The sequence below is a fragment of the Hordeum vulgare genome, chromosome 3H (assembly GCF_904849725.1).
Source record: "Hordeum vulgare subsp. vulgare chromosome 3H, MorexV3_pseudomolecules_assembly, whole genome shotgun sequence".
In the NCBI taxonomy this organism is placed as follows: domain Eukaryota; kingdom Viridiplantae; phylum Streptophyta; class Magnoliopsida; order Poales; family Poaceae; genus Hordeum; species Hordeum vulgare.
This window is the reverse complement of record NC_058520.1, coordinates 581,257,902-581,267,025: the sequence shown is the minus strand read 5'-3', so window position 1 is coordinate 581,267,025 and position 9,124 is coordinate 581,257,902. Positions and strand designations below refer to the sequence as shown.

Here is a 9,124-nt window from a genome sequence, read left to right as displayed (position 1 = left end):
GAGAGAGAGAGATTAAACCGTGTCTCAAACAGCCCCGAACCTCATCTATATATAGGGGGAGAGGGAGGGGGCGCAGCCCTTAGGGTTCCCACCCCTAAGGGGTGCGGCAGCCCTCAGATGGGGAAGGGGTGGCGGCCAGGGCAAGGGGGAGGGGTGGCGCACCCCTCTGGTGGGCCTAAGGCCCACCTAAATTAGGGTTCCCCCCTCTTTTCCTTTCCCCTGCGCCATGGGCTGAGTGGGGAGGCACACCAGCCCAACTAGGGGCTGGTTCCCACCCCCACTTAGCCCATCTTACCTCTTGGGGTCACAGCCCCCCTTCGGTGGTCCCGGTGGTCCCGGTACGTTACCGGTGATGCCCGAAACACTTTCGGAGTCCGAAACCATCCGTCCTATATATCAATCTTTACCTTCGGACCATTCCGGAGCTCCTCGTGACGTCCGGGATCTCATCCGGGACTCCGAACAACTTTCGGTAACCTCGTACAACAATTCCCTATAACCCTAGCGTCATCGAACCTTAAGTGTGTAGACCCTACGGGTTCGGGAGACAGGCAGACATGACCGAGACACCTCTCTGGCCAATAACCATCAGCGGGGTCTGGATACCCATGGTGGCTCCCACTAGCTCCACGATAATCTCATCGGATGAACCACGATGTCAAGGATTCAATCAATCCCGTATACGATTCCCTTTGTCTGTCGGTATAGAACTTGCTCGAGATTCGATCGTCGGTATACCTATACCTTGTTCAATCTCGTTACCGGTAAGTCTCTTTACTCGTTCCGTAGCACGTCATCGTGTGACTAACTCCTTAGTCACATTGAGCTCATGATGATGTTCTACCGAGTGGGCCCAGAGATACCTCTCCGTCACACGGAGTGACAAATCCCGATCTCGATTCGTGCCAACCCAACAGACACTTTCGGAGGTACCCGTAGTGCACCTTTATAGTCACCCAGTTACGTTGTGACGTTTGATACACCCAAAGCACTCCTACGGTATCCGGGAGTTGCACGATCTCACGGTCGAAGGAAAAGATACTTGACATTAGAAAAGCATTAGCATACGAACAATACGATCTAGTGCTAGGCTTAGGATTGGGTCTTGTCCACCACATCATTCTCCCAATGATGTGATCCCGTTATCAATGACATCCAATGTCCATGATCAGGAAACCATGATCATCTATTGACTAACGAGCTAGCTAACTAGAGGCTTGCTAGGGACACATTATGATCTATTCATTCACACATGTATTAGTGTTTCCTGTTAATATAATTATAGCATGAACGATAGACGATTATCATGAACAAGGAAATATGATAATAACCATTTCATTATTGCCTCTAGGGCATATTTCCAACAGTGGCGTCCAGTTTGGCAACGATGATGATGTACAATGGTGTAGGGTCGTGGCAAGGCTTCGACTGTCAGTTTTTCCCCGACATGCTCGACAGGTTTCTTCTATGTCTCAACATGTGGTCACGGAGTCGGAGCTGGCCTGGAATGCTAGGTGGTGACGATGACAAGTGGTTGGTGGCCTTGACGGAGGTGTTGGTTGGCGCCAACTCTCCCCATTTCTCCTGTCTTTTGGTGGTCTTCTCAATCGGAGTTGTCTCACGCCTGCATCGACGGTCGACTGTTTGACATTGGCCGGCATGGGTTCTGATGTTTGTGGCGACGAGGGCTTCGTTGGCGAAAGTTGATGCTGAAGTCGGAGTTGCTGACTCGTGTAGGAGTGATGACGATGACGCTTGGTGACGACCTCGACTTCATGGTTCTTCTTTGCGGCATTTGTGTATCTCCACATGGAAGGTCGGACAGTTTTGCCATGTATGGGCTGTTGTGATGGCTTTGATTCGGTTTTCTGTTAATTGACCGGGCAACCATCTTCTTTTTTAATCTTTACCTAATAATAAAGAGGCCATCGCTTCCGTCGGAAAACCAACCGAGATGATTTTACAAAAAATCCCTTACTGTTTATGACATTAAATTCGTAGTATATATTAAATATTTTTTAAAATACTCATATCTTTTAAACCGTAACTCCAAATTTAATATACTATACATGGAATTTGATTAGAAAAATATGTAGAATTTAAATATGATATTATTTTATCTGTTAAACGTTTAATAAAAATACTATCTAGGGTGCAATCTTAATAAATAAGTCATTATTCGTCTTTCTTTCATACCGGTACTCATCCGGGTTGGGAATGAACACGTCAATAAAATCAGGATTAGAGATGAAACTGAAGGTCACTTGACTGATTCTTTGTACGTATTAAATCTACATGCAAGCCGTGTTAAAATAGAAGACCTGTGAAATTTCGAACTGCATTTTTGTAGGATAAGACCATCTTTATTTGTATCGTAACTATAAATTCTTAAATTATAGACATTTTTTATAAATTAAGAACGTGTGCCGTGTGGTATTCTTTCTCCTGTTGCAACGCATAGGCCCTTTTGCTAGTAAAATTAATATCCGTAGAGACAGATTTTCTAAAGAAAAAAAAGCAGCACCTGCCGCGGTTTCTCAAGAAAAGGGACATGATACCATGTAGAAAAAACTGGAGAGAATAGTCAGGTTCAGACTTGAGAGTGGTGACGCATCGAAGGTTCAGACCTCCTTGCTCGCCTCCGCACAACGAGATGACCAGATATATATCCCCTACGTATAAGATCATAAGTACTCCTAGGTTATCGTTCCTCTTTGCCGGGCCCACCACAGTTCCAGTCCGGTCCCGGCACGACGCCCATCCTCTCTCTGCGTCTGCTGCGGCGACTCGGAGCAGTCTCGCCACAACCGACGCGTTCGAAGCCAAGATAAAATCAGATTGAAACGCCGCCTCCTCTGCCTCCTCTGTCTCTAGCACTAGTTTCCCCTCAACGGGCAGGGCAGGCACCATGATGCACTACCTATACCAGCGGGAGATCCAGCGGGAGAACCGGCGGCGGAGCCTCATGCTCCGGCTGGTGGAGGAAGGCCACGGCGAGCTGCTCAACTGGCCTGAACTGATCCAGGGCGGACGATATGTGCACATCTTCAGGATCATCACCAGGGTACGCACGTAAATCACCACCCACCATCTATCTATCTACTCCCTCCGTCCCAAAATCCTCGTCTTAGATTTGTTTAAATATGGATGTATCTAGTCATGTTATAGTATTTAGATACATCGATTTTTAGACTAACCTAAGACAAGAATTTTAAGACGAAGGAAGTATCTTTTTTCTATCTATCTACTCCCTCCGTTCCTAAATATAACACATTTTAAAGATTGCACTATAAACTACATACGGATGTATATAGACATATTTTAGAGTGTACATTCACTTATTTTGCTTCATATGTAGACTTCTAGTGAAATCTTTAAAAGGTCTTATATTTTGAAACGGAGGGAGTAATATAGGTATTGAATTTGTATGCTGAATTGCTTTTTTCGATTCAATTGCAGTGTGGTACGCTCATGCTGGGGCTGGCGATTCTAGCCTACGTGTTGGTGCTCAAGTACAAGTACAACCTGCCCGAGCTGCAGGATCCTGTTGACATGGGGGCGTGCGTGTTTGGAGCTCTCTTGCTCATGTCATCTGGCTACCTCTGTACTCAAGACTAATTAACCCACATCCAAACCTGCCTTCTTGTTTGCTTGCCTGGAGGATTAGGCATTTAAGGCAGGTTCATCGTCTCCCGTAGGTCAGGTCTTGTTTCAGGCAGCAATTTGGGATTCAGAATATGAACTGTTGAGGGACAACTTGAAAGCCTGATGTTGGTGCAGCATCGTTATCTCTTTCTCTTTGTAAGGTTCTTATATATATTATGATGAACGGCTTAGTATACATGTACACCCCTGTTGTCACAACTCACGAGTAGAACGCCCAAGAAGAAAAACACACTCTCTGAACCCAACCCGGTTACAACGAATGCAAACCCCTGAAGAAAGAAGACCTCAGCGTGTCGTACAGGCCTTGCTGACGGCGTAAGTACCGGTGTGAGCCTCTCAGTCCTGTGTGAGTGCATCTTCACAACGTTGAATGAAGAAAGAATGTTTCAAGTCAGTCAGAGCTCGGAGCGTCTCAAGTAGACGGTTACAGCGACGACGGCGACCGCGGCCACGATCCCCAGTCCGAGGGGCGATAGGCAGCCTCTACGCGCCATCGAGGTATCTATAGGCAACGAGGAAATGGGCACCGCCTCGATCTCGGACCCGTCCTCCATGTGCAGCCTCAGAACCTGAACGCAGGGAAAACAAAATACCAAAAGAGGAAGAAATTGAGGTAAGCCTCAAATTAAATTACTGAAACTAATTTGCAAGAAGAAGAAGGCGAGTGAATGGACCAAGTTTAAAAAAAATGCTCTAGCTGTTGCGCATAGCTAGCAAGGAAGGATGCAGATCAAGTTACTGTTCTAGAAAAGTCTGAAAAGAAGAGTAAAACCAGACCTTCCATCTGGCTGATCTGGCATGTTCAATTGCCGCAACGAGGTCACCATCAGTCGCCAAAAGAACTCTGTCACCTTCATCATCATCGTACTGCTCGAAACAATTGTAAGTGAGATGTGAAAAGATGCAGAGGCCCACAAATGCTACTTACAAATTACTGCCTCCGCACACTAAGTAAGACGCTTTTGCAGTTCAATTCGAACTGCAAAAATGACTTACATTAGTTCACATACATACAGAGGGAGTACCATCTGCAAGCTTTTGCTTGCTTTATTGCAGCTTGAAGGAAGCGGAACACAGTACAGCATAAGCAAAGCTCAACCTCTTACCAGAAGGTTTACGTTCGCCTTCTCGTTTTCCTTTCCCAATCTGTATGCAACAGCAGACACAAGCTCATCCAAGCTCTCTGAAACTGCAGAAAGGAGGTCCGTAATCAGAAATTCATGCAGGCAAGCACAATTTTTTCATAACACTTCATCAATGAAGCAGAAATTCAGGCAGGCAAGCCATTTTTTTTATAACACTTCATCAGTAAATCAGAAATTCAGGCAGGCAAGCCATTTTTTTTATAACACTTCATCAGTAAAGCAGAAATTCAGGCAGGCAAGCCATTTTTTTTATAACACTTCATCAGTAAAGCAGAAATTCAGGCAGGCAAGCATAAGTTGAGAAATGCCCCGACCGCAACTGAATCTGTGCATCCGTCCTTTTCTGTCTTTAATTTTGAAAGAGAATGCATTGCCAACATGAGGGGGTGTATGCTTCCCTTCAGCACTGTCTGACGCTGCCGTACGAGATTCCTCACTGCACCATATGACAAAACACTGATCAAACGATCTTCAAAAATGAAAGCGCATATGCAAATAGAAAAATAACAAACCTATGCTCCTCATATTCCTCTGCTGGATGCAATGCAAGAGCTGAATCCCAAAACTTCTGAACCATAGCATTTGCCACATCGTTTCGTCCGGAGGCTCCCTCAACCTAACGATAATATGAAAAGTCAGGATTACAGGCTGATGAGAAATAAAGAGAACGTATTTGTATAGTACGGTGTTGTGAAAACTATCATATGTCAACAGAATATTTAATTCATTTAATATACACTCTCGTGACTGAATCAGTTTGATGCTACAAAAACAGAACTCGTGTGCCAATGCATTTTAGCATAATAATACTTAGTATTATAATTTCTGTAACAAGATGAGATACTGCAAATTAATTAGAAAATGTAATACATTCTTCTTACCATGGAGATGCTTGCGTGGGTTAACTGTAGGGCATCCAAACAGGCGACAATCTGTCCTCCTATTCAAAGATTTAACTTAGACATGTACATAGAAAGGAACTCCTCTTTACTGTTAGAATTCAGCAGTACTTGCTTTTGTTTGCAACAGGAATATGACGAAATTTGCCATCCTGCATTGACTGTAGAGCCTCCAGGATTGATGTGTCCAGTGTAGCACAACCAGGACTTGCAGTCATAACCTTGGAAAGATAATAGCACATTCAATCAACAGGTGAAGAAAATAAGGAAAATAATCTTTTTTTTTGAAAAGGAGGCATAGCCCCGGCCTCTGCATCGAGAGATGCATACGGCCATAAGGAACATAATCATGATCTTTCAAAATGTGGGTGCTTCAGTTTTTTCTACCATACCTTTTCTACGAGGGTCGCCTCTGGGGACAGACTTTGTGCCACTACTCGCAAGACCAAATCCATGGAGCTGCAGAATACATACCAGAAATATATCCTGCTATATTACTGATAGTACTAGACAAATAGTTGAAATGGGAAAATTTAAAGTGTACACAACTTAAAAAAAAGAATATACGTGAAGATCCCTTGCAACATGTTCCCTGTCATGACAACCACTGAGTTAACTCGGTATTCTCTCATCTTTTTGGCCGCAACAGTTACTAGATCTAAAGGAGATACCACTGGAACACTGCAAAGGGCAAGCAGTGCAAATATTCAGTCATAATATGATAACAATAACAACAAAAAATCGCATCAGGCATTTTCCTGGCAGTAGCAATTTCACCTGCTATTTTCAGTTATGATAGTTGATAGGGAAGGCTTGAACATCTGGTCTCGAAGGTTTTCTATGAATGCGTGCGGACCTGAAGTAAGGACCCAAAACATAACATCAGCTAGTAAGTAGTTAACAGAAGATCTGTGAATGGAATGCATCATGGGTGGTCTTGAAAACTGAAATAAGTAGCCAACCTAATCATATCTACTAAAATAAACTGAAGAAAGAAACCTGCGAAATCGTTTCCCCACTGCCGTTCAACCCCTTCCATGGCAGCTGCTATAGCACTGCCTTGTTCTGCCGCCTGCTCCATTCTTGATATTGCATCCCAGAGGAACTTGGTAATGTCCAACATGGCAGTGACCTCACCATGTTCCACTACAGGAAGATGCCTAAATTTGCCTGCACATGAAAGCCATGTGACCAAAACCAAAACCACAGAGACAAGATACGATATATCTATAAGAATCGCAACAAGATGTTAGCAAGAATCACATGTCGGGAATTTCTTAAGAGAACATTTCTTGCCTTTGGCTATTATTAGGCAAGATGTAATAAAGCTTACTCATCATGATCTACGTACCCTCGGTTCGAATCGACTACATGATTTGTTTTCTCAAATATGGCATTGTAGGTTTACTGTTGTCGCACTTAACTTGAGTGACTGACAAAATGCAAAGCCCATCATGCTGTAGCTGTACAATCATGATAAACTGAACTCGTTCTGACCCATCGAGGTGCATATAGCACAACAATGAACCATGGAAAACCGATCAGATCATTGAATGGAACTAATTAGCAATGTTCACACTGAAGGTGAAACTAGCAACAAATACTACTCCACTAATTTTTTGGCACTGTAGAAAAATAAGGAGATGACCTTGGACCATCTTGTGCAGTGCCTCGGTGGCCGATGAGTTGGACATGACAAAAACCGGAGTCCGTGTCATCACCTTGGCCATGCTCGTTTCCTCGGGCATGAGACCCTCGGCTATCACTCGACCCGATATGTCCTGCAGATGCAGAGAAAAGCAAACATAGGAAACTTGATCTTAATCACTAATGTTTTCATACAAAACCTGATGGCCATCCATCCATCATCGACGGCATTACTCTGTTTTTCAACGATTCCTCCTCCTGATATACTCGTATGTACTTACCTCGGCCGTGACGATGCCGGAGAGCACCCCTTTGGAGTCGGTGAGCAGCGCGGCGTCGGCACGCCTGGCGGCCATCCTCCGGCAAGCCTCCGACACCGCGGTGGCCTCCGGGAGAGTCAGCGCCTTGGTCAGCCGGAGCTGCCTTACCGTCCTCTCCTCCGGCGACCTGTGCGCCGGCACACACCAATCGTCAGTTCAGAATCGAAAGCAAGGGGCGGCTAGTAACGACGATCGGAGGCGTACGGGGGTGGCGCCTGGGCAGGCTTGGAGCTGGTGGAGGCGGCGGCCTTCCCGTTGGCAGCGGCGGGGGTGGGAGGCCTGCGGCGGAGGAAGGCGCCGTGGTGTCGGCGAGGCTGCGGCGCGGCCATCGGCATCCGGCGGCGGCGATCGCGGTGCGGGCCTGGTTTGAAATGGAGTTGAAGGCAAGCAAGACAGAGTCAGCGGGGAACAGAGCAGAGCAGAGCAGGTCAGAGGACAGAAGGAGGAGCCGGTCCGGGTGGGCCCGCAGGGGCTTCCGTGGCGTGTCACTGGTCCGTGGGGCCCGGAAGATGTGGGGTCTGTGTGTCGGTCAGGTACGCCGCGGAATCCTCAGAAGGTGCGCGCGCAGGTCGTTGAGTCCGTCCAACCGCTCTGTGGGTACCAACCATACGGCCTAGTCCGTAACCGCGGCCCACCAGGTGTAATGGTGTGTCATATTAGAGCATCTACAACCCGGATCTCTCAAACCCTTCTCAAACATCCTCATAGGTCGTCCGATCACTGTCCGGTCACAAAAATTCAATCTTGACGGACCTTTCAAACCGGTCTCAAATTCCTGGGCTGACCGACACCCTTCATTTTCAATTCAAATATGGGACGGATATGGTCTGTCACGTCGGACCCGATAGCCCGACCCTACCGCAAATTGCACCAAATCCACCCGCAGAACCGTCGGATTCATTTCCTGTTTTTCTCTCTTCTTCCTCCGTGCGTCGTCCGTCTCGCAACTCCTCCACCACGCGCGCTCCGTCGCCTATTAGCCTCTGCCACCGCGTCCGCTCGGTCAAAGGGATCATCTCTCCCGACCTCTCCACGCAGGACGTCGTCGCCGGCCCGAAAGATATCGCGGTACGTTTTGCAACTCTTTGGTTGTGCCTTGCGCCAGATGTGTTCGACAGAATATCTGACCAGATTTGTTGGTCAAATTATTAGGGGAAACAATGGATTTCGATAATTCGTCCGGCGAGGAGTATGGACAAACGGAGCTTGATCAACTGATTCAAGATGACTTTTTCGATTCATCAGGTTCGGACGAAGAAGTGGACATGATGATGCTCATGAGCACGCAAGAGGAAATGGACCGAGAAGTGGAGCACATTTTCAATTTCAAGGGCTCAATCAAAGGGAGAAGAGTCATCAATCGGGATAGGGTATCCGAAGCAAAGATACTCCAGAAGGATTACTGTGATCCGGAACCAACTTTCTCGGCTGATACATTTTTTGTTGT

At 46.3% G+C, this 9,124-nt stretch overlaps 2 protein-coding genes across 2 annotated transcripts; one reads left to right on the top strand and one right to left on the bottom strand.

Annotated features, from left to right (window-relative positions):
- Positions 1 to 2,713: 2,713 nt before the first annotated feature.
- Positions 2,714 to 3,766, top strand: LOC123440743. The gene is made up of 2 exons (XM_045117291.1): positions 2,714 to 3,064; positions 3,460 to 3,766. The coding sequence occupies exons 1-2, from the start codon at positions 2,909 to 2,911 to the stop codon at positions 3,616 to 3,618; spliced, it is 315 nt and encodes a 104-aa protein (XP_044973226.1). The 5' UTR covers positions 2,714 to 2,908; the 3' UTR covers positions 3,619 to 3,766.
- An 81-nt stretch (positions 3,767 to 3,847) lies between these two features.
- On the bottom strand, positions 3,848 to 7,950 carry LOC123440742 (CBS domain-containing protein CBSCBSPB3-like). Its single transcript, XM_045117290.1, has 14 exons — positions 7,882 to 7,950; positions 7,639 to 7,804; positions 7,359 to 7,491; positions 6,710 to 6,880; positions 6,488 to 6,566; positions 6,278 to 6,391; positions 6,103 to 6,169; positions 5,826 to 5,931; positions 5,693 to 5,751; positions 5,324 to 5,427; positions 5,126 to 5,247; positions 4,773 to 4,855; positions 4,444 to 4,533; positions 3,848 to 4,235 (listed from the first exon to the last, which is right to left on the bottom strand). The coding sequence occupies exons 2-14, from the start codon at positions 7,711 to 7,713 to the stop codon at positions 4,062 to 4,064; spliced, it is 1,377 nt and encodes a 458-aa protein (XP_044973225.1). The 5' UTR covers positions 7,714 to 7,804; positions 7,882 to 7,950; the 3' UTR covers positions 3,848 to 4,061.
- Between the last annotated feature and the right edge of the window lie 1,174 nt (positions 7,951 to 9,124).

Excerpts from the sequence above, each read along its gene's own strand:
- LOC123440743 (XM_045117291.1), top strand. The coding sequence starts at position 2,909 with ATGATGCACTACCTATACCAGCGGGAGATCCAGCGGGAGAACCGGCGG. Across the intron at positions 3,065-3,459 it reads TCTTCAGGATCATCACCAGG|TGTGGTACGCTCATGCTGGG; the intron begins GTACGCACGTAA and ends ATTCAATTGCAG.
- LOC123440742 (XM_045117290.1), bottom strand. The coding sequence starts at position 7,713 with ATGGCCGCCAGGCGTGCCGACGCCGCGCTGCTCACCGACTCCAAAGGG. Across the intron at positions 5,428-5,692 it reads CCCACGCAAGCATCTCCATG|GTTGAGGGAGCCTCCGGACG; the intron begins GTAAGAAGAATG and ends TATTATCGTTAG. Across the intron at positions 4,856-5,125 it reads GATGCACAGATTCAGTTGCG|TTTCAGAGAGCTTGGATGAG; the intron begins GTCGGGGCATTT and ends TCCTTTCTGCAG.